Genomic DNA, 24515 nt, shown 5'->3' with positions numbered 1-24515 from the left:
ATTCATTAGTTAAGCTTGAGTACAATTTCATCTGTCTGGGCTCGCAAAGCATGCTTCCCGTTATCGAAAAAAGATTCAATCCCATCAACCACCGCATGCTCAATTCACTTGAGTCGGAGCGGCCATCTTGAAAAGAAGCTTAGTATGATCGACTTTCTCTCCTATTAGGAAACTTTTCTTGTTGAAACCACAAGACAAGTTTTAAAGCCTCCTAGGGGTTACCGAGGACCTTAGAGCAGCAGAAGATGGGGAGTTGATAGTTAAATCTTAATCAAAGACCATCAAGAAATCGAGAAAGCAGTTTTTGACATCTTCACGGTCCAGCCGTTTAAACGTTCACTCTTTGAAAATAAGATGAAAAATAACCTAACTGATGAAGGTAAATTTGTTTTTTTCTGAACACAATATTTTTAAGAGTGTATGTTTTGTCTGGGATTGATCATTTTTCGAAAATACGATTCACAATTCGGATTGTCTAATCGTTTATCCTCAATCACTGCCTGGTAAAAATAGATCAATTTATTTTACAATTAGCCATAGTACACTCTCTTACAACTGTTACTCTGCAGGATCTTTATTCTGCATCCTTTTTGTCTATTTGTCGACGAAACTTTGCTCGTCTTCTTCAGGTCTTGTGTTGATGCTACTAGTACAATGTCTATTGTTTTCTGTTGTTTCATTAGTGGTGTTTAGCACTAAATTCTTGGGGTAGAGTACAAACACGACACGGCTTAAAAACGCGTGATTGGTTAATTCAAAATATTAACTGAGGATGCGCAGTGTGGTTTTCCGCTGAATTTAGCGCGGGCGTCAGTACAAAATGGCGGACGAGAAAGAATTCTTGTCGAGCGCTATTTTTTTCCAAAAGTCGAAGTTTTTTTCCTAACATAACTGGATTAAATGTCGTAATTGATCTAGAAAACAAGTCAGATGAGTATCTTGATCTTATGTGAATGGTCAATTGTATTGTTTTCAGTCTTATTCGGACAAAAACAAGTCATCGAAGTGTATGTATTTGAATAAAAAGACAGTGAAGAAATGCAATTATTGCGCCGTCATTCTAAGTCTTTTCCAAAGTTCTGACCTATAAATGCTGCTCGATTGTCAAGATAATAATGTAAATATAGTCGTGAGTGCTTTAAATTTGAAAATATGTAATCAAAACTATAGATGAGCATGCTTTACTCCAATTGCACAGGAGAATATTAAAACAACTACAAACAAAAAAGTTAGCTTTTAAAACTGTTTCCACTTAATGTTAGTGCTACATTTATAGACAAGCAGAAGTTGTCAAGGTTCTGAGTACTCATTTAGATAAGCATGGTGAAACAACATTTGGAATCTTTGGCTTTTTCACATCCGTGTTTAGTTTAGATATAATGAAATTCTTCATCAATTGTAATCTGACTAGAAAGCCCTTTATGTGGCATAATTTGCTTTTGGGTTCATCCAAAATGCTAATTCCCTCACAGTGTAGTAGTGTTTCATGTATACATCAGATTCCTTGTTTTTGTTAGTTGATTCAATCGTATGTTGTTGGTTGTAAAGGTAAGTGATCTCGACATTACATTTGCATTGTGTATTTCATCAGTCAACTTTCATAACAGTCTAGGGTAGCTTTAATCAGTAGTTTTGCCCTGTTTTTACCCACCCATATGGTGCACAAGCAGGTTCTTTTATATTTAGTACACCTAGTGGCATGTGTTGTTTGTTATAGATCATAATAATTAGAATACATTTTCTCCTTTCTGAGAATTGAGAATTATGATATTACCAAAGTTAAAAACCAAAGTAGATAGATTTTCCATCTACCAAGATACAATGTATTTAATAGAGTAAAGGAATACACTGTAAGCACCCTTATGATACACAATTGCAAATTTTAATTAATAGGCCTTGAAAAAATTCCTAAAGACAATATTGGGTTTTTTCATGTTCTTTTTTTTTTGCTAATAGTTATTTTCCCCTCACATTGCCTCATAAATATATACCCCATTTTCCAATTTTCAACTGTTTTGATACACTAAAATACTAAATGATAGGATGGTTGTTAGGAGTATGATTGTATCCCACCCATAAGATGATTACATCACTCTACCTTCCTGGTTCATCATGAATTCCTTTTGTTGAATCAGTTTTCAATTCTAAACCTAGAACTGAAATGTTCCTTATAAGTGATATTGAGGGTGAGACCTTTGTTGTGAAAATATTTTGAAAATATAAAAAAAGAAGTTGGTTTATTAATTCCATTGTATATGTGTTTATTAAAATTAATGATAACCACTTTCAGGTTATGATTTTTCTATATAGCATTATTGAAACAATTCCTTCTGTCTAACACCCTCAAGATGCAGAATAGCTAGGTTAAAGCTATAGTAGAATATTCCAGCACCTACTTGTGAAAAGATGATACAAAAAGGGCTGAAATAGTTTCACATTGAAAACTTGTTTAAAGTTTTATTATGAAAATTGGTAAACCCAAACCTAGTTTTTGAATCAACAAGATTGGGAGAACCAAAAAAAATTGTCACTATTAATATTTTCTGACATTTCAGATCTAGTATGTCACTCAAAAATAATTCAATAAAACAAACTTTAGATTTTTAAAAAACATCAGAACAAATAAGTCAGTTTTGAAATTTTGCAGAAAAATGTGAAGCCTATTCAGTACAAACTAAAAGACAATCTTCCAATATCTTTGCCGAGTTTTTGGTGAATACCCTTTAACTAAAGACTTGAACTTGGGTAGGTCGAGGATCAGAGATACATAAAAATGATTTCCAAAGAAAAAGAAGATATTTATCCTTCGTATCACAACATTTCATCATTGACTAAAGCTTTTATCCTTAGTCTTAGCGCTCCTCTAAACCAGCTCTTCGAAACAGGTGTCTCCTCGTCCACGAATACGTCTTATCACGAAGAACTTTATTTTTCAAGTACTAATAACTACATCTGAAGAATTCCAATGAAATAAATTTGTGTTAAAATCTAATATAGATTACAATTGTCCCAGTTGAGCAAGCAATAGTTGATTGTACTATTAATATGTCTAACTTCGAATATTTTATTACTTTGAAAGGAAAAATCTAGCACGGCCGAACTTCAAATTCAATGGCCATTTGCAGTTACTTACAACAGATATTAATGAGTAAAAATATCATAATTTTAAGCTTATCTATGTTGATCTGACCTTATTTTTGACTAAAACGTAAACATGACCTACATCAATTTGTTTCACAATTGTCGACTTTTGTACCAAAAAGTAATTTAGCGTATTTCGATAACCGCAGTGGCGGATCCAGGGGTAGTGCGACGGGGTCCGCTGCACCCGTTTTTTTTTTCAATTTTATTTTTTTATTTTTTTATTTTTTATTTTTTGGTTTGAATTTTTGGATATCAAGGAAAAAATATTTTGTAAATTTTTATTAAAAAGATTACAGAAGTTTTGGGTTGTATCCTGTAGTTATAGCTTGTTTTTGGCGTCGCACTGGTAGCTCGAGTACTCCAAACAGTTCGAGCCATCGCCTTTCCGGCCCGATCCCCGACCAACTGTTTGGACTACCTGTGTTGAAATACAGCGCGCATGCGTAGTCTACTTACAGTCTTGTCAGAACTGAACCACCATATTGGAATTCCCGAAAATCAAATTAATCAATGTAATCAGATGAGCAAGCGAAAATCCAACGAAAAACTTCAAGCAATCACATCATTTTTCAAGAAAAAAAGCGAAGGTAAACAAAGATTGACAATATTATTTGTATTTTCATCTTATTCATCAACAAGAATATTGTCCTGAGTAAAGCTTGCCGCCAAAAGGACTCGTGATGGCTGAGATGTTGAGCTTATTTATCAACCATCGGTATATTTGCAAACAGCACTTCGAATCTCTTCTCGTGGAGCTCACACTTAACAAGGACAATCCTGAAACTGACATTTATAATCTAAGATATCTGATAACTGTTAAAATTGTGGAGCATTTCATGACTGGAGAAACACATATACCAGGCTTGGTTCACCCAATTATTCGGCCATTTCTTGGAAGGCCGGATGAAATTGGAACCGTATTGTACGATGGCATGACGATTTCCCTACCAGGAAAAGAGGAGATAATAAATCCGCGAAATCAATTAGTGGAAGGTGGAGACGTGTTTATACGCTTCGAAGACACAGATGAGTGGGAGCCGTCAGACAATGAGTCAAGTGACTGTGATACAGAGATTTTAAGTGACAGCGAGTAAACATATACATCCGGTTATCGTTTACTTAATGACAGCTAGAGATGAAAAAACATCGTTAGTACTAGTTTTTAAACTTTGTTTTATAATCACAAAGGATGTCGTTTAGAGTGTTGTGTTAACTTTGTTGTTTTATAATAAGTTTTACATTAAGAATGCAATTGCAATTGGGGTGCTGCATAATCATTACCGTAAATGATCTATTAGACGCCTATTAAATTTTCGTATACGAAGGGTGCCGTGGGCGTTTAATAGATAAGAGGCGTTTGTTACTTTAGAGAGGGGCGTTTATTAGACAGTGGGCGTCTAATAGATCATTTACGGTACATGAATTATCTCTAGTAAATAGGTCTATTATAGAATTATACTCCCAAAGATTTTGAATTTATCATGCACACCAGCATGATTCGCTGAATTTTCACATTCAAACATTTAATTATAGATGAAGAAACAAATGCAAGTTTTAAGAAAAATGTAACGACACCATCATCAGATCAGGACAGTAAGTGCAATCCTAGACAGTGACTTGCTCCAAGTCTCTCGCGCTGCTTACTCTAGAGCGGCGCGATCACGGATGGCGAAATTACCGAACAATGAACCGTTATTCCGATTGGAAATCTCTTCGGAATAACGATAACTTTTCGGAAAAACGTCGTTCGTCGTTCGGGAGTAAAGAGCAAGAAAGACTTGGAGCAACTCTTGTGCAATCCTAACAAATTAGTTAAAAAATAATGTAACCACACACTTTGCTGTAATTATTTGGAGCACTTTGACTCTTAAATTTTAGAGTTAGCACTTAGTTAGGTATGAGCGCAATAAAGAAAAAAATGTATAATTTCCAGAGTCTACGCTTTATCAATTTGTCAGATTTAATATTTATTGTATTCAAGTGTCGTTTAAAAGTATTAAATGTCCCCATTTTGAAAGTATTTTCACATTCTATACTGTTTATAGATCCTAGTGGGGAGATTTCCATGGACGAGGAAGTCAGTAGTATTTCGTTGCCTTGTAAATCGTATGATATTGGTTTGCTCTTTGAGTCACATACTGACATTCGAAGCATCAGTAGAGACGATTTATACAACATTCTTACCAAAGAGCCTGATCCCAATGTATCGTCTTACCCGCGTACACGGCTTTGTAACACGTCATCCACTTTACGGCAGTTTCAACCGTCTTGGCTGTTAAAACACCCTTGGGTTCACTATAGTTCTCACATTGACGGTGTATTCTGTCGTGCTTGCGCAATGTTTGCTCCAGAGCAAGTAAAAGCACGTGGTGCTGGTTGCTTTGTGAATAAACCTTATAAACAATGGAATAACATATGCGAAAAGATGAACGGCCATGCAACACAAGATTACCATTTAACTTCTATGGCGAAAATGGCTGAATTTCTTTCTCGTTACAAAAACCCTTCGCAAGCAATCAACAACATCTTAGACAGCGAAGCCCAGAAAACAATTGAAAAAAATAGACGGGTAATTCAATCATTATTAAAGATTGTAATGTTGTGTGGGAAACAAGGCTTTGCACTACGTGGACACCGCGACGATAAGATATGCTGGACGGAGCAAGAAGAGGATAAACATTCAGCTGAAGGTAACTTTATTGAACTTGTTCGTTTTCGGGCAGAGACGGATCAAGTGCTCGCTAAACACCTGGAAAATGCGCCACGCAATGCGAAATATACATCGAAAACCATACAAAATCAACTAATTGAAGTTATTGGCAAGAATATCCAGAAGGATATACTGGACGAAGTAAAGGAAGCAAAGTACTACACCGTAATAGCAGATGAAGTAACGGATGTCTCAAACAGAGAGCAGATGTCACTATGCCTCCGCTATGTTTTTGATTCTGCCGTTAAGGAAGTATTTGTGGACTTCGTTGAAGTAGAAAGAATCACTGGTGAGACATTGGCAAAATCTATTTTGCAATGGCTGACAAGCAATGGTTTGTCTTTGGCCAATCTCAGAGGTCAATGCTATGATGGTGCTTTCAATATGTCAGGCGCAAAGTCAGGATGCAAATCAATTATACAAGAGAAGGCCCTTCTGGCAATTTACTTTCACTGCGCAGCTCATCGATTAAATCTTGCTGTAGTTTCTGCCTGCAAAGTTCAAGAATTCAAGAACGCAGAGTCGTATGTTGGTGAAATTGCTAGGTTCTTTGGCTACTCAGCAAAGAGGCAGCGTCTTTTGGACAGAGTTCTTGAATTAAAGAATCCACAAGGAACAAAAGCAAAGAAGCTAAAGGATGCTTGCCGAACGCGTTGGGTTCTACGCATTGATGCTTACATTGTTTTCGTAGAAATGCTTCCCGCCATCCATACAGCATTAGAGGCCATGGTGTACCCAAACCAACATGAAGAGCTCGGTACAAACTGGATGTGGGATAGCGAAACTGTGACAAAGGCAAATGGATTTTTGTTTCAAATTGAGTCATCGACATTCCTTTTATGCATCATGATTCTCCAGCAGGTCCTTTTCTTACTGAGAGAACTAACAGTTAAGCTGCAGATGCAAGCAATTGATGTTGCATATGCATACCGGCAAGTACATTCTCTTGTATCTACACTAACAACTATGAGAGAAAAGTCTGAAGCAGAGTTTAAGAAGATTTTCCAGGAGACGACAAGGCTTGGACAACATTTCTATGGAGAGGAGTTCCAGCTGGAGAAGCCTAGAATTGTGAGACGGCAGATGAATAGAAACAATCATAACGTATCTAGCTCAGAAGATTATTTCCGAGTTACATTGTATAATGAGTTCATCTCGCATGTGATTGCCGAGCTGCAGGAACGATTTGTACATAACCCTGCTCATGATGTTACACTTAGCCTACTTTTCCTTCTTCCAAGTGAATGCATCAATAAAGAAGACGATGCTGAGCTTCCAGTAAAACTTGCTGAAACGGTTAAATTCTATAATGATGATCTGCCTTATTCGCAAATGTTTCCAACAGAGTATAAGATGTGGATTCGAAAGTGGAAACAGCAATCAAACGGCAATCCTTCTAAGGTTCCAAATAAATTGGCTGATGCCTTTCAATCCTGTAGCAGTTTGCAGTTCCCAAATATACACATATTGCTTCAACTGGCTTTAACTCTACCCATTACTTCATGTGAAAGCGAGAGAAGTTTCAGTCAGCTGAAACTTATTAAGACTGATAGGCGTTCAACGATGTCAGGGAATAGGCTATCTGGTTTGGCCCTGATGAAAGCTCGTCAAAGTCTTTGCAACAAACTAGCTTTTGATGACAATAAAATGGTAGAGCTGGTAAAAGCTTTCGAGCAATTCCATCCCCGAAAGATGAGGTTGTCCTTTGTTTTGGGCGATTGAATAAGGTAAGGGCCACCTGAAAATTATCATTTATGGTAACGGTGTTACCCTGTCTAATAAAGTTGTTATTATTATTATTATTATTATTATTATTATTATTATTATTATTAAGACAAATTTTATAATTTTTATTCAAACTAACAGCGCTTATATAGTAGGTAAAAGCAACGAAACAATTAATACTTTGACATCATATGACGTCAATATGACGTCATAGCAATCTATTCCCCGATCTGGACCCCGTTTTGAAAAACCCTGGATCCGCCACTGAACCGTCATGTTGACCACATTCTAAACATCACTGCCACCCTCTAAGTACTTTTTAAATTACACTATGACTGACCAATTAGATATTTTGGTTGCCAGTAAGCTGTAAAAATTATTCAAAGTCGCAGGTTTTTGAAGCACGAATACTGCTATACCGTCCGCCATTTTGTTTTTGGGATTTTCGCGCATGCGCACGCGTTTTTAAGCCGTGTCTACAAACACTAAAAGTGTGAAACACTTTGCACTATTTAGCAGTAAAAGTGCTAATTAACAATAGAAAACAATAGGATTAGCATAATTTAGCAGTATTTAGTGGTATCTATGTTACACACTTATAGTGTTTGTACTCTACATGCTTGATAGAGTGATTATATTTAACCCGTGAAAAAATAGTACGCATAATAGTTAGTAGTAGACTCTAAACCAATTGTTTTCTTTTGTTTCTTTATCAACTAGTACTAACTAAATTATCATTTTGGTTTCGAGGGTTAAATTCGATCACTTTACTTAGCTTGAAATTATTATATTCAAATGTTAATAATCAGTCAGCACAAAAGAAAATATACCGCTAAAACTTGCAGACAAAGTTTAGGAAAATTTCATATTGTTGTTTCATACCTATCCGTTTCTTATGGTATTCACATTACCCATAGTGCAATTCGGGCTTGGCATGCAACATGCAACAAGGCGTTCAGCAACCTTTTTAAAAATATATGTACATCGCTTACATCGCCGTTGCATGTTGTCCTTTCCTTTTGCCAATGCAGCTTAAATGTTGTTTTTCTTAATATCCACGGATACTCTGTTTAGCCTCAAAGATTCTGTTTCGTCATTGGCTGAGCGGTGAATTCCGTCATCAACACTTTTAGTAATGCTGTACGATTGTCGATGGTTTAACCCAAGATTCATCTTACCCACTGATTTGAAATAACTCTGGTTATCACTTAGTGTCACGATACCTATACTATTTGTGAGATTAGAAGCGAATCTATCAGAGCGGTTCGGTTCCTTGGAACATTTGAGTATCAACCAAAATGCCGAGCGGAACTCGCGCATGCGCATCACGTAGATAAAGAAATTAAGGCCAGAATTGCTAAACCGAAGAAGCATCATTAAAAAAAAAAAAAAAAAAAGAAAATTCATGTTAAGAAAATTGCACTTTTCACAGATTAACAAAAAATTCTCAAAACACTGAAATGGCAGCCATGTCACAAGTGAAGCAAGCGTGACAATAAAGAGCGTGACAGCAAGTTTTCGGCTACGTGATGCATGATTCTGATTCTGATCGCTTAGATTAGCTTGCCGGCTTTTGATCCATATAGCGATATATGCAATGATAATGGTTAATAGCGCAAGTGCTAAGATAATGGGATATGATCTGAAATAGACTTGGGCAACGTTCAGCAATGGTGGAATGTTTAGGTAAGCGACAAGGTAGACAGTGCATACCGCGATAGATATCATCCAGGGAAACGAGCAAAGTGCAATGTAGGATTTATACCGAAGCATACGATGACTGAAAGGAAAACCAATGGCGTAGAAACGCTCTATGGCAATGGTAGACATGATTAAAATGGACGTCATTCCTGTCACGATATCTGAAAATTCAAGAGTGATTACATATGCGCATGCGTCGAACTGACGTCGTGTTAGGAACATATGCATCGAAGCAAGAGTAACGAATCCAACCAACAGATCTGCTACAGAGAGGTTGATAATAATAATAATAGCTTTATTAAAACTTTGACTTGCAATTTAAAAGAGGTAATAAAATTGAAAAACCCAAGCTACTTATATATATACATATATATACAGTATAAAGGAGTCAATGTCTATATTAGTCCCATTTCTTCACGGAATATGGTATGAAGCTGTCATTGAAACGTTTTGTTTTACACTTCATTAGTGGAAGTCGTCGGGATTCTCTCGTGTTGTATTTTATCTGCCTTGGTATTGGAAGGAGGTCGGCCAATTTACTACTTTCATGATTTTTTTAAAGTAGAAATCTTTGCACAATATTTCGCGCCTTTCGGATAACAGTATTAAGTTAAGTTCTTTTAGTCTCTACGATGACGTTCAGATAGCTGGAACTTCTGCGCAGGGACTGGGAAAGAGGAGTATGGTGTGGTATGATTTACATTGGTGTATCGTAATCTTCAAGCTTGTCGAGGGCGATTTCATACTTTGAAGATGAGAAACCATTTTCAGGATAAGCTGGTAGTATCTCACGCTCATTGCTGCCTTGCGTTTCTTCAATGTGTCCTTGATTGCTCAGTGTCTCTGTATTCTTTTCATTGGGCTTTCCAAAGGTGTTTCCACGTTCACCGTTGAATTTCTTAGGCTTGTTATTGGCTTGTGAGAACACTGTTATCTTGTTATTGTAGATGGTGTTGCTGATCTGGTTGTCGATAACATTGGTTTCTTGGTTGAAAGAGTTTTGTTCTTTGCCTTGTAAATCATCGAATTCAGTGGTTTGAACTATGGTGCTTCGAGTTACTCGAGTATTCTCATCGGTCGTAAATGCTTGGTTGGTCTTCTGCATAGTGTCATTTGGTCGTTTCATAGTGCATCTCTTTCTTCTACAAAAGATGGCAAGAAACGCGACACGAAACTCAGGCATACGCACCATGTAGATGAAAACGTTAAGACCAGAATTGCAGAACTGAAGGAACTTCATAATGAAGATATCGTTGGAGTCTGGCAAGGGACATTCCTTGCAAAAGTTTTTCACAACAACGTAACCTTGTAGTGGCATCCAGGTGAGGAGTGAGGAAAGCGTGACTATCAGTAACGTGATGACAAGTTTCTTGTCACGCAATGCACGGTTCTGGTTTTCTGCTCTTACGTTACTTTGGCGTCTCATCTTGCACCCCATGCTGATGTACGAAACCGTGATAGTCAGTAACGCCAGGGCGACAATAACGAAAGAGATATGCAAATATGTATAATAAACCGATCGTTTGAAGTGGCCTATGATACTCATGACGGCAATAACAGTGGCCAAAATCCAAGGAAAGGAAGACAGTGCAACGTACACTCTGAATCGTAACATACGATGACGAAATGGGAATAGGATTGCTGAGAACCGCTCAACAGAAATAACTGACAGAATGAGAAGAGACGCCACTCCTGTTAAGGTGTCGAAAAATTCAAGAGCATACGCATAGGCGTTTAATTTGGGGCCGGTAAGGAAGTGGTACAACAATAAGGAAGCCACCACGCCAACGAGGAGATCTGCTGCAGATAAGCAGATGATAAGGTAGTGAGATCGTCTGCGAAGAGACTGGGTCTTGACAAAGGTGATGATGGAGGCCAGGTTACCTAAGATTATGATGGCACCAAGCAGCCCTAGTGACGTCATTTTGGCTATGAAGATCACCTGATTAAGTTTGGACATGGATGGCGACTTCATCGTCGTGTTTGTACTCACATTCATTTTGAGGCCTAGCATATAAACGGAATAGACAAAATAAATCAATACACTGGAACAACGCTCATAGCTTCGCATCTAAACAAATTTGATGACTCCCATTTTTAACTTTGTTTTCTACTCTTGTACTCAAAAGCTAACTTAGTGCCAATTTTAAAGAAATTTTCATCAAGAACAAATTAATGATTTAATGATAATAATTTATGATTTATATTATATTTATTTATATAGCGCTATGTAGATATAACCAAGGCGCTTTACATTAAATATGAATGTCAGATTGCTTTTTAGGTAATTTACAAACATGAAAAAGCAAAAAATGTACGATCACATCAGCTTAATTTAGTGGGCTAAGAACAAATGGGTTGGGATATTTCCTCTATCCAGGAATCATACATTTTGATACGCCTCAATCTAAAACTACTAAAGTCTTACATACCCAAGAAATTGCCGATTCAAAACCATTCGCTTCAGATTGCCTTGATGTTCTTTGCAGCTCTCTCTTGCACGGCAAGTTTACGCTGATGAGCGCATCGGTGTGCTTCAGGAATATATAGGTATAGGAAGCACACCTGTTTTAAGCATTATTATTATAGTATTGTGATTGAAACGATTCACTAGAAGAGAGAAAGAAAAGATTCACTAGGAGAGAAAAATATGATTAAGTTTTACTGTGTAAACTTTTTAACGCATTTCAATTAATTAAAAAAAAAAAAAAAAAAAAAATGATGTCATACTCATGGCTAGCCGAAACCACTAGCCGAAAATAATCTCTATTTGAATTTTTTAACTTTCTTTTTTAGGGGCACGTCTGTATGTCCATATCGCGGTTTCAACTCAAATTGGGATTGAATTTTCATGGACTGTTTGTCTAGTCTCGTATAGGATTATAGTGTTTAGCCTCATTCAACATAGGTACTGATTGGCCTTCTTGGTCAGATACTTCACACAAACTGACTTTTTAAAAGCCCCCCCCCCCCCCCCCCCAAAAACACACAAAAGAACACAACACTCTTTTAGTATTATATTGACAGATGAAATAAGCCTAGACTAGTTTCATTTCGTCTGTCAATATAGTACTGTAGTATTATTACATGGTTTTTCTTTTCTTATCTTTCTTTCTTTTTCTTTTTCTATTGAAGCTCAGTTTACTTACTCGGTAACTTCAAATGTTATATTGTAATTTTAGTAGGAGTATAATGGACAGGTGCTTCCATCGATACTACATCTTCAAATCTATGTTGCACCTTATCTGTTTTTGTTTTGCTTTTTCCATTTGATTGTTTTCTAGCTTATCTTTCCATGATGAATTTCATTTGAAAGGTTGCGTTACATGTTGCTTCCATTGGTGATAAACAGTTGACAACACCATTCTGTTAGCTAACGTGGAGTTTTTATGCAATTCATAAGAAAAAGAATGAAAAGCAACCAGGGGCACACATACTGAACTCACTTGTGTGTGCTTTAATAAGATTCTAGTACTCTTTTTGATGATGTGGCTTTAGAAAACAGATTCCTATATTTCTGAACTTGAGAAAAGGTAACAACAATATGGACTAAAAAACACGCATAAAATGGCTTAGAAATAAGCCCAGAAAAGGTAAAAGGTAGAATGAAGGAAAGGTATTCTACGAGAAGAGAGAAAAATCAGTAAAAAGTTCAAAAAGTTGATTGTAACAATTGCGCAGAGGAAATGATATGATGCGCAAAGAAATGCTGCTCGGCTTGAAACATTTTTTTCGTTTGAATTGGTTTAGTTCTTTTGTTAGTTTTTATTTTTTTAGATGGGTTGGCCTTTCCAGTTTAGTTTGATCATGATCGATATGATGTTGATATGGTAGTGGTCGTTTGGGTCGGCGATGGTGAGGATGATAATGGTGGTGATGAAGATGGTGGTGGTTATGATAATGATTTATTCATTTATTTATTTATGGACAATATTTAAGCAGAGATGCCCAGTTCAGCATAGCTGGTTTAAATGAGGGCTAAGCATAAAACAGACATCACATTGCGTTTACATACATGAAAATATGACTATGACTAAAAAATATAAGAACTATGGTTAGTTACGAAAAAAGTGCCTGTTTAGAAGGCAGCAAAGCTGAGGTATCACGGATGTTGGCTGGCGGGGAATTAATGATATTACGATGAAGATAGCAATGGTGATAATGAGATGATGAGGATGAGAATTATGATGAAGATGATAATGGTAATGTTGAGGTTGATGATTTTTCTTTTATTAAAAAGTAAGTAGTTTTACTGCGCTGATATATGAGAACACAAAAAATATTTTCAAACGAATTCAAGCTATCTTATTTTTGTAGTAAATAAAATTCCATGCCAGCTGTTGCCGAAAACTTGATTAAATGTAAATAGTACTCATTGTGGATATCAAAGAACCTCGGATAATAAGGAAAACAAACGCCCTGTATGAGTTTGAATAAATCTCAAGTCGAACCCTCTAAATAATTTACAAGAAAATAAAGGAGTTTCATAATTGAAAAGTGAATCTTTTTCTATATCTCTCATTGTAAGAGTTCTAGTCTTTTTTCCGATCTATATATTAATAATATATATTTATTCTAAATACCTTCTATTGAGTCATTCTTTTAGAACAAGAAAATTTCTACTCCGTTCTATTTGAAGTCGGTCATGTTTCATTTTGAAAATCTACAAAAGCGCATCCGTGGTTTTACTTCGAATTCATTGTTTGATTTTCTCGCTGGCTCTTAGCAATTGCCTTCATCTTGTGGTATTAGTCATCAGTTTGTTATTTAACTTCCACGAATAATCATAAAAAATCCAGAGAACTCAAATAATGAATGCTTTCTATTATTGTAAATGGTGGCTGGTTGCGATGAACGAAAAAAGAACAGTCAGAAAGGAAAATAAAATAACCAAACAGCAACAAAAATAAATAATAGGAGCGAAAGGAAAGACGAAAACGAAAAGTCAACAAATTACGACGAAATGAAATCAAATAATAACAACAGAAGTAATAAGGTGAAATGCTCGGATGCCATTAGATGTTTTCAGAAATTATGAGGGAGTTAAAACGGACATGTCTTTCCGTTTAAAAGTTTTAATCCAGGTTTTGATCACTAAAAAAGGAAAAGGAAAGACTAAAAATAGCCCAACCGGGAATTTACATAGCGCGTGCCGAACATTATTACTGCAGGGTGTCGCAGTGGGTTATTTTTTTTTACAGCTGTTTGCGAATGATTTAAAAAAATTGTACATGTAGGCAAATCAGTATTTATTTCAACATCAATTCAGCTACTTTGTTTGCCCTCGGTTTATTTTTTATGTCTATGAAGATAGTTTTGCAAATGAATATAATATTATTATTATTAGTCCTTTCACCTTGAAGTGCTCTTACATGGGATCCGTCGTCGCTTCAACGTATGTCATTCTCTTCACATTTTCAAGCTTTGCTTTAAGGGTATCGTAAGTTTAGATTGGACAGAAGGGACTAGATAGAAAACTAAAATCCTCATAACTGATCAAGGAGATCTATCACTACAAACTGTCTTAATGGCAATTTATTATACGACACACTCAATTTCCCGTGTATAACGACCATTTTCCGAGTCCAATTACAGAGCGATAACACTATACACAGTTTTGTGAACCGGTTTTGAACTACTTTTTTTGCTGATGTCAGTACGAGAAAAATTTCTCCTTTTCGTTTGTGCAGCTCACATCAGTGACACGAGTGAAAAACGTCTGCGCATGCTCTGAATCCTTATGTGAATTAGTCGAATCATATGTGAATTTGACTTTCAAACATGCCTGATAAATTGGACTTCACAAAATGCTAAAACTTAGTGTCCATGCTTGAAACTTAAGGCTAATTCTTTCATATTGTGTAATTTGATAAAGTATCGTGGTCTGACAAAAGTATACTCGCGAAATTTTTTGTATACTTGGAGAAAACAAACATTTATTTTCTCACTCGAACTCTTCAAAATTCTTAGACGACGTGCTGAAATGCACGCATGCGCAAACGTTTCTCTCTAGTGTCCACGTCAGTGGTTCGAGATCGTGAACAAAATTAATCATGAAACTGTATTTTTTCTCGTCCCTGCGGGGCTCGAAAAAATACGGCCGTTTTCACTCGTAAAATTATGTGGCTGTAAAACACAAACTAGCAGTGTAATGACCTCTATTACCGACAAAGCTGCCCTTGTTCCTGTACTGTCAAAGAATGTTCACCGCTTTCCTCTTATGACCCACCATGCATTTCCTTGAGGCTCGCTCATTAGCATCAAATTTGAGGAGCACTAGCTTTACATGAACGTACCATTTTTCAATAGTTTTCGAAAATAGTAAGGCAATTTCCATGTGCAATAAAAGATTGGTAGGCTATCGTATCTATATAAAAGTGGTTTTCGACGACGTAAATATGAAACTCGTGAAAATTTAGATAATTATATTATAAAAATAGTTTATGCCACGACTGCCGCTAGCGTATTTCTCAGGATTAAAAACTCCGATGGGTGAAAATTAATTTTAGTTGTTTCTATTGTTTATTGTCCTGTGAAAATAATATAAAATTGCTTTATAAACCTTTTAGACTCTTTAAAACAGGTACTGTGTAGTTGTTCGTGGAACTAGATTTAATTCTATCTGGAAAACTGTTGCAAAAGTGATTAGCATGGTTCGCTATTGTTTCTGCGTTTGTGCATGTTATAAAGATAAAGTTTACAAAATTCCCTAGCCTAACTTAAATTTGAAGCCTAAAAATGCCTTTAATCTGTATTATCATATTTGTTTTTTAACTATTCTTTATTCGCAAGAAAGCATTTTTTTTTAAATGGTACATAACAGCGGCGCTATGAGACCAACACCCGTGGTCTTCATCAGACGATTGATGGTTTGGCGTTGGCGGGAGAGACACATACGACGACACAGACGGCAGGGCAGAAAAACGGGTTCTACTTTCGACGTTTATTCGTTAATAAGCTTTATATTTCATAACAAGCTCTTTTGGGGCTGATGAACGAAATATCAAAATTTGGGGAATTTAAAGGAATGCGTATTTGAGATATAACGCCCTCAATGTTGGGAGAGATGATATTTTGATCAGCACAAAAACTAACATTTTCGCTAATACCTCAAAGTAGAATTGCCCGAGGTTCTGAGCAGAATTTTGTGAAAAATTTAAAGCACAAGAGACGCGAATGAAACACTAACGGTTTCTTAGCATGAATCAGAGAGAAAGAAAAGATTGCGAAAGTAGCAGCCTTGTCCGTATTTCTGCTTTGTCCGCATATTGAGTGTATAGCATAAGTAAATGGACTTTCTCTGCTCAAGCATATTGTTTTACCATTTTAGACCATGTCTTGTTTAACGGTTACACTCGGTTGCTCAGGAGAAGACACTTGAATATGGATACAAGCCAAACAAAGAATCTTGTTCTCAAAGGAATGAAACGTGGTCCAAAATAGGAAAACATTACGCCCGAGTCGAGGAAGTTTATTAGGAGGAAAAAAATTGTTTGTCTTGCTAAGATACTGATCACACAATACTGCACAAAGAGTGAAATAGATATTAGACTAATAATCACATTAGTAGACCCTAATTCCATTGTCTTCTTTAGTGCCTATTTGACTATAACATGTTAACTAGTATATTTTTCATTTCTCGGTTTTAAATTCCTTCACTGTAAAGGAACTCCAATCACACCCGGGTGATATTTTCTCATTGTAAGATCTAATTTTCTAGAGCTTGGTGCAGAACGCGTTTTCTCACAGGCATTTACTGGGAAGGTGAGACGTAAGGTAGCGGGGGATAGCTCAGTGTGACGATCACTCTAAGTCTGACAAGGTCTGTAATAACCTGTAAAGCCAGAATTGAAAATAAAAATGGACATGAAATTTACGAAAGCAAAAGCAAAATACAGGACGTTTTCGATGTGGAAAGCTTTCTGAATAAGAATTGCAATTGCCTTTTGTTAAATTATATTAAGGTTACTAATGTGTTTTCAAATAAATAAAGGTAATATATATGTATATACATATATTGAGATAGCTTTACGAGAAAGTAGTTGTCGTTAGCGATGCCAGGATCCTAATGGATTCTTCCTGTAAAATGTTAAATAGATTAAACTTAAGCTCCGATTCTTCAGAATCTTTTGCAACGAAAACATTGCGGTGTCTTTCTTTGTGACAAAGAATTAGACACTGCAATGTTTTCGTTGCAAAAGATTATGAAGGGCACCCTTGCTTTAATGATCAAAAGGGTCGCAATTTTCGTTAGCCATAAGGTAATATGTTATATGTATATAAAATATTTTAAAATAGCTGTACGAGAAAGGATTTGTGGTTAGCGTCGCCTCGGAAGGATGGATGGAAGTATATTGACTTTCTATGGATCCCAATGGGCTCTTCCCGCCTCTAAGGCCCGCCCTTCATAAGCAAACTTAAACAAGGCTTAAAAATTGAAAGGTTTTCCTGTCCAACATGTTGCTTGTAAATATGCATTAGGATAGCCGTTTTCCCCTCTAAATATAATATGCTTTGTATTCGTTTCAGTTTTAATAAAATGTATGTAAGATATGTGTAGGAAGCACGATTAGCGTAGGTAGCGTTGAGAGTCCCGCAGGGCTCGTCGTCGCGTGTTAGTCAGTAGAGTTGCTTATAGGTTTTATATATTCTGTGCTACAAGTATTTTTCTACGGTTTTCCTCCCTCCACAAAACCTAACAATCTAAAATCCAGTTTAATCTGTGAGATAGACATACCCTGACTTAGGTTGGAGATTTTTATATTCAGTTATATTTTTGTTGTTTTTATTTAATTGAACCGCATAGAATGCCTCAAAGAAAAGAAATCACAGTTGCAGTTCAAACGATATCGGAAATAGAATCAATGAATTCTGAAACGAATTTTAAGATAACAATAAAATCTGGTCCTAGCTAAACTTGTAACTATGTATATACGAAATACACAATAGATGCGTTGTCATTATTATCATTATGTATTTATCAGGTATTTATCTACATGTTGGTCCTTCTGGACTACTGATAAATACTAATTACAATCATATTAAATAATTGTCCTATAAATTCTTTCCCCTTCCCGCTCTCTCCTCCCCCTCCCCCTCCCCTTTCTTTGCTCTCTCTCTCTTCTTCGTACACACACTTCATAATGTTTTGCAACGAAAACATTTCGGTGTCTAATTCTTTGTCACAAAGAAAGACACCGCAATGTTTTCGTTGCAAAAGATTATGAAGGGCACCCTTGCGTTAATGATCAAAAGGGTCGCCGGCAATTTTCCGCGTTAGCCCTAAGGTAATATGTAATATGTATATAAAATATTTTTAAATAGCTGTACGAGCAAAGGATTTGTGGTTAGCGTCGCCTCGGAAGGATGGATGGAAGTACATTGACTTTCTATGGATCCCAATGGGCTCTTTCCACCTCTAAGGCCCGCCCTTCATAAGCAAACTTAAACAAGGCTTAAAAATTGAAAGGTTTTCCTGTCCAACATGCTGCTTGTAAATATGCATTAGGATAGCCGTTTTCCCCTCTAAATATAATATGCTTTGTATTTGTTTCAGTTTTAATAATATGTATGTAAGATATGTCTAGGAGGCACAATTAGCGTAGGTAGCGTTGAGAGTCCCGCAGGGCTCGTCGTCGCGTGTTAGTCAGTAGAGTTGCTTATAGGTTTTATATATTCTGTGCTACAAGTATTTTTCTACGGTTTTCCTCCCTCCACAAAACCTAACAATCCAAAATCCAGTTTAATTTGTGAGTTAGACATACCCTGACTTAGGTTAGCGTTTTTTTATATTCAGTTATATTTGTTGTTTTTATTTAATTGAACCGCATAGAATGCCTCAAAGAAAAGAAATCACAGTTGCAGTTCAAACGATATCGGAAATAGAATCGATGAATTCTGAAACGAATTTTAAGATAACAATAAAATCTGGTCCTAGCTAAACTTGTAACTGTGCATCTACGAAATACACAATAGATGCGTTATCATTATTATCATTATGTATTTATTAGGTATTTATATACCTGCGGGGTCCTTCAGGAACTACTGATAAATACTAATTACAATCATTAAAGTGCTAATCTTTCTTCAACACAATATTTCCAAAGAAGTGATGGGAGGGGCGGGAAAATGTTTAATGCATGAATTAGACCATATAAAGTGCGCTGCTTCATGCTCTTGCTTCATAGATGTCATCAGCTGAACACTCTTAAGGAGCACCAGCAGTTAAGGTAATAGATGTTTCTAAGTATTGGTAACTTGTTCATTTTCTATTTATACTATCTCTTGTCTATGTGTTTAATCACTTGTGTGTATACCCAATCTTTCTATACTACAGAATATTATTAAAGGGTGGCAATTCGATTGTGGCAATAGTGCTCTCACCTCTGTGGTGTAGAGTTTCATTCCAGCAACCCATGTATAGTTTTTTTGTCTCTTCCTTGATTAAAAGGTTTTTCTTCGGGTTCTCCGGTCCTTTCTTCACAAAAACCTAACAAGCTATATTCCAGTTTAATCTGTGAATTAGCCAAGTCCGGCTGACTTGTACCAGCCTAAGAATTGCTTAAATCTTTTAATTTGAGAGTTACCTTTTATTTGACTGACATTTTAACACGAAAAGTGATAGGATTTTGTTATTACTAATACAATAAAAATATTTTTCAATAATGATTGAAGGTATCCACGAAGCCAAGATCGAGGTAGTGAACTCGCCACTCTAAAACTCATGATTCGTTTTTATTTAACTGAAATTTTAAAACGGAAAGTGATAGCATTTTGATATTATTAATACAATTTAAAATATTTTCGAGAATTGTTGAAGGTACCCTAAAAGCCACGATCTTGTTATTGAACTCACCATTTCTAATAGACCTTACAGATCAAACCCGGAAACAACCACTGGTTTGATATAAGTCGGGATACAGCTAATTCACAGATTGAGCCCCCAAGTGGCACTTACACAGATGAAAACACACTGACCTTGGACAATTTCATTTTTCAGTTTTGATTTAATTTTCTCTCGTATCTTTTTGGTTTTACTAACAGGATGTCGTCTCTACTTGGCTCAATTTTGGTTCTGTTGTGTTTAGGCACTGCGAGTGCTCTTGGTAAGTACGTAGCCCGCCTGCTTTTTCACTTTAGCTGATTTAACCATCGCTGTTAATAATATATATATTTAGGCACTGCCTAAAAGCAGAGCTCCCGATACGGAAGCCACAGGGAGAACAATTTGAATGAAACTGAAAGGTAAAAATAATATCGGGGGGATAATCTTCAATTATTTTTTCTTCGAGATGAAGATCCAATAAAATATCAGGCTTAGTGAAATTTACCTCGAATGTCTTTCATCGAAATCGAAAATCTGGAGATTTAGGACAAATCGAGACCAAAATACAGATTGAAAACTGGTTAAGGTGAGCAAAAATAAGCTTACTTAATTGCGTCTTTTACAGAACGAGACGAAGTTTTACATTCAGTTAAACTTGACAAGGACAACTGAGACAAGATAGAAAATAATGCAAAAGGCAATGCAAATACAAAATGACGAATTTCTTTGTCAGTAAATTGGCGTTTCTAAATGTTTTTGAGTATTTTTTTAGCTTTTTAAAGTGAAAGTCTAGGTCTTTACACAATAACATCTCTCAGCAACACCGAAATTTAGCTCATTCTTATATAAATCATACTTGCTCGAACAGCTTAATAAACAGTTGAATATTTGGTGTAAATTTATATTGCATTCAATAATTAAGTAAATTATCGATAGAAAGATATAGAATTATTGAAATGAAAGGCTTCTTCTTGTTTTGCCGACGGGACCCCGCGATAGGAGGCGAACAAAGCTGCATTTTTCTTGAACGAAAAACATACGATAGTTGGTTAAAGAACAAATATTTATTGTCGTAATATGCTCTCCGTGTCATATTTTCTCCAGCATTAAAATAAATTAAGCTAATTTAATCTATAGATATAAAAAGTTTTGAGAGAAAATCTTTGATTTGTCGATTTTTCGAGAAAAATGCTTGTCGAAAAAAATAATAATATACGATTGTTTGCTAAAAAACACACACCTGAATTCTTGAAGAACACTTCTTGATCCATTGACTGCATGTAAGTTTTTTTACATTGTTTTTGGTTTATAACTTGTATTAAAGCGATTTTTTCTGTGCATTTGAGAGCCGCATTTGTGATTAGCTTTGCTTTGAAATCAAGCGGGATTCCTGTGTTGTATGTACGGACTGACGGAAGTGACTTCAGCCAAGCCATGAAAAATCAACTTGATGGTTTACCATTTTTTCTTACGTATGTTGTTCCGCTCGCGCGGGAGCTCGGCTATAAATGATTAGCAATTATTCGCCGAAGGCGAAGTGAATATCGGGGAATATTTACGAGTATTTGAGCGGCGAGGTAAATATTCTCCACTTCACTATTTTTTTATGTGTTATTGATATAAAAATTTTCTAAAATGTTGATATAACCTAGATTTTTAGGAGTTTTTTTCAAATGAGCTATTAAAAAATAGAGAGTCCCGTGCAAAATTTGAGGGTTTTGCCCTGTTGAAGCTCAAAACGTGAATGGTTCTTCAATAAAATCTTGTAGATTTTTCAGCGGTTTTTGAGCGCGCGCACATCGTGGGCTCAAATCGAACGTTCATAGTAGTTGTTAACAAGAAAATATGTACCAAGGGCGAGAAAGTTGCACATGCAGTTCAAGATAGCTGCTACAAAACTCAATTGCTTTGAGCCGTGCGGTTTATTTTTTATCTCAAACCATCGAGAAACTCTACTGAAAGCAAGACCAGGGATCGGAAACAGAAATAACCGAGAGTTCTAAAATTGCATTGTCGCTTCCAGAAGCATTATTGAAGGTTTCAATATGAAACTAATGGCGGAGAAAATGCTCAATGATATCAATTACATGAATACTCGTTCCGGTCTCGCTCGACAAATAACCTCTTGTTCAAATACACCTTTTGCTGTTCATTAACCGCAAAGGAATATTCATTGAAGCGAAGAAGCATTGTCATTAGAGCGAACAGGCATACAATAAGGCGAATGGAGTTTCAATAGTGCGATGGAACTTTCATTAAAAAATTAGCATTGAATTTGACAATCATGAATATGTTTGCGTGGATTCATTAACGTTTTCGAACTTTCATTAACGTTTTGGTGCAGACAATAAACCACAACACACATTCAATACAGCGTTTTGGACATTTATTTACGCAATACAATATAAGTATATTATGCTTTTACGATTGTACATTTTCAAAAACGAAAAAGTGAATTCATCCTTGAATGTGTTCTCTATTTAAACATCTTGGACAATATGTTTGCATGTGGTTGTACCATTTTATGCATTTCTGTGGATCTTTGACAGGCTCTCACAAGACGCTATCTGACTGGAATTTGGTTTCTTTGCTGAGCCATTGCAATATCCAAAAAAGAGGGATTAAAAAACTCAGAACTGACTTGATATTTATACCTAACGGCGCTTTGTTTGTACGAAGTCATATTCACGGCTTGTAAAAGAAAAAAAAAAGAAAAGAAAAGACAGTTAAAATCCTAAAATTCCTAGTGGAAAATATACTTATATTGTATTGCGTAAATAAATATCCAAAACGCTGTATTGAATGTGTGTTGTGGTTTATTGTCTGCACCAAAACGCTAATGAAAGTTTGAAAACGTTAATGAACCCACGCAAACATATTCATGATTGTCAAATTCAATGCTAATTTTCTTAATGAAAGTTCCATCGCACTATTGAAACTCCATTCGCCTTATTGTATGCCTGTTCGCTCTAATGACAATGCTTCTTCGCTTCAATGAATATTCCTTTGCGGTTAATGAACAGCAAAAGGTGTAGTTTGTGCAGTGTTGTCAGTGCCATGAACATTAATTGTACTTATGATTTCTTTCCAGAGCCTAAATCCACTCGAGGTCACTTTGGAATAGGATTGGGCAAAAGAACGCCTAGCGGGTCGTTTGATAAACGAAAGGAAAATCCCAGTCTTAGTAATGATCCTTTACTTAATATTGGAGCAAACCTAGGATTGGGTCATCGTCATGGTGATTGTGATGGTAATTCGCAAGGAAATGGCGCACTCCTCGGCGGAGTGCTGGGCAAAAGAACACCTAGGGGGTCGTTTGATAAAGGAAAGGAAAATCCCAGTCTTAGTAATGATCCTTTACTTAATGGTCTTTTAGGAAGCCTAGGTATCGGTGGTACTCATGGTGATTGTGATGGTAATTCGCAAGGAAATGGCGGACTCCTCGGCGGAGTGCTGGGCAAAAGAACGCCTAGGGGGTCGTTTGATAAAGGAAAGGAAAATCCCAGTCTTAGTAATGATCCTTTAGTTAATATTGGAGCAAACCTAGGAATCGGTGGTGGTCACCGTGGTTGTGGTAATCATTCGCGGAATGGCGGAAATGGCGGACTCCTCGGCGGAGTGCTGGGCAAAAGAACGCCTAGGGGGTCGTTTGATAAAGGAAAGGAAAATCCCAGTCTTAGTAATGATCCTTTAATTAATATTGGAGCACACCTAGGATTGGGTCATCGTCATGGTGATTGTGATGGTCATTCGCATGGAATTGGCGTTGGCGCATCCGTCGGATTGGGCAAAAGAACGCCTAGGGGGTCGTTTGATAAACGAAAGGAAAATCCCAGTCTTAGTAATGATCCTTTACTTAATGGTCTTTTAGGAAGCCTAGGTATCGGTGGTGCTCATGGTGATTGTGATGGTAATTCGCAAGGAAATGGCGGACTCCTCGGCGGAGTGCTGGGCAAAAGAACGCCTAGGGGGTCGTTTGATAAAGGAAAGGAAAATCCCAGTCTTAGTAATGATCCTTTAGTTAATATTGGAGCACACCTAGGATTGGGTCATCGTCATGGTGATTGTGATGGTCATTCGCATGGAATTGGCGTTGGCGCATCCGTCGGATTGGGCAAAAGAACGCCTAGGGGGTCGTTTGATAAACGAAAGGAAAATCCCAGTCAAAGTAAATAAATGATGAAATTTCATTGATTACCTAGCTAGAAAAGCAATAAACTGAAATGTTAAATAAACTAGATTGGCATGGAAAGATTTCTTTTTTTTTTTTCCTTTTTACTCTGACTGAACAGAAGCAGTAATAATCATATTTGGTGTCATACTTTAGCGGGCACCTATCCTATCCTATCCTATCCTATCCTATCCTATCCTATCCTATCCTATCCTATCCTATCCTATCCTATCCTATCC

General features: G+C 36.4%; 3 protein-coding genes across 3 annotated transcripts; 2 read left to right on the top strand and 1 right to left on the bottom strand.

Moving 5' to 3' along the window:
- The first annotated feature begins 121 nt into the window (after positions 1-121).
- LOC116290149 (uncharacterized) lies at positions 122-24357 on the top strand. The gene is made up of 4 exons (XM_089040024.1): positions 122-379; positions 19468-19509; positions 20324-20385; positions 23197-24357. Exons 3-4 carry the CDS (start codon positions 20325-20327, stop codon positions 24279-24281), a joined length of 1146 nt encoding a protein of 381 aa, XP_088896150.1. The 5' UTR covers positions 122-379; positions 19468-19509; position 20324; the 3' UTR covers positions 24282-24357.
- Positions 3825-7576, top strand: LOC148905417 (52 kDa repressor of the inhibitor of the protein kinase-like). Its single transcript, XM_089040303.1, has 3 exons — positions 3825-4224; positions 4678-4737; positions 5190-7576. The coding sequence occupies exons 1-3, from the start codon at positions 3825-3827 to the stop codon at positions 7574-7576; spliced, it is 2847 nt and encodes a 948-aa protein (XP_088896429.1).
- LOC148905416 (uncharacterized) lies at positions 9632-11777 on the bottom strand. The gene is made up of 2 exons (XM_089040036.1): positions 11713-11777; positions 9632-11287 (listed from the first exon to the last, which is right to left on the bottom strand). The coding sequence occupies exon 2, from the start codon at positions 11202-11204 to the stop codon at positions 9978-9980; it is 1227 nt and encodes a 408-aa protein (XP_088896162.1). The 5' UTR covers positions 11205-11287; positions 11713-11777; the 3' UTR covers positions 9632-9977.
- Positions 24358-24515: the final 158 nt, after the last annotated feature.

Source organism: Actinia tenebrosa, unplaced genomic scaffold (genome assembly GCF_029948245.1).
Source record: "Actinia tenebrosa isolate PJP-AT-01 unplaced genomic scaffold, QUT_ActTen_1.0 PGA_scaffold7__59_contigs__length_16204524, whole genome shotgun sequence".
Taxonomy (NCBI): domain Eukaryota; kingdom Metazoa; phylum Cnidaria; class Anthozoa; order Actiniaria; family Actiniidae; genus Actinia; species Actinia tenebrosa.
Note: the sequence above shows the minus strand (reverse complement) of the source record. Positions and strands in the feature narration are given on the sequence as shown.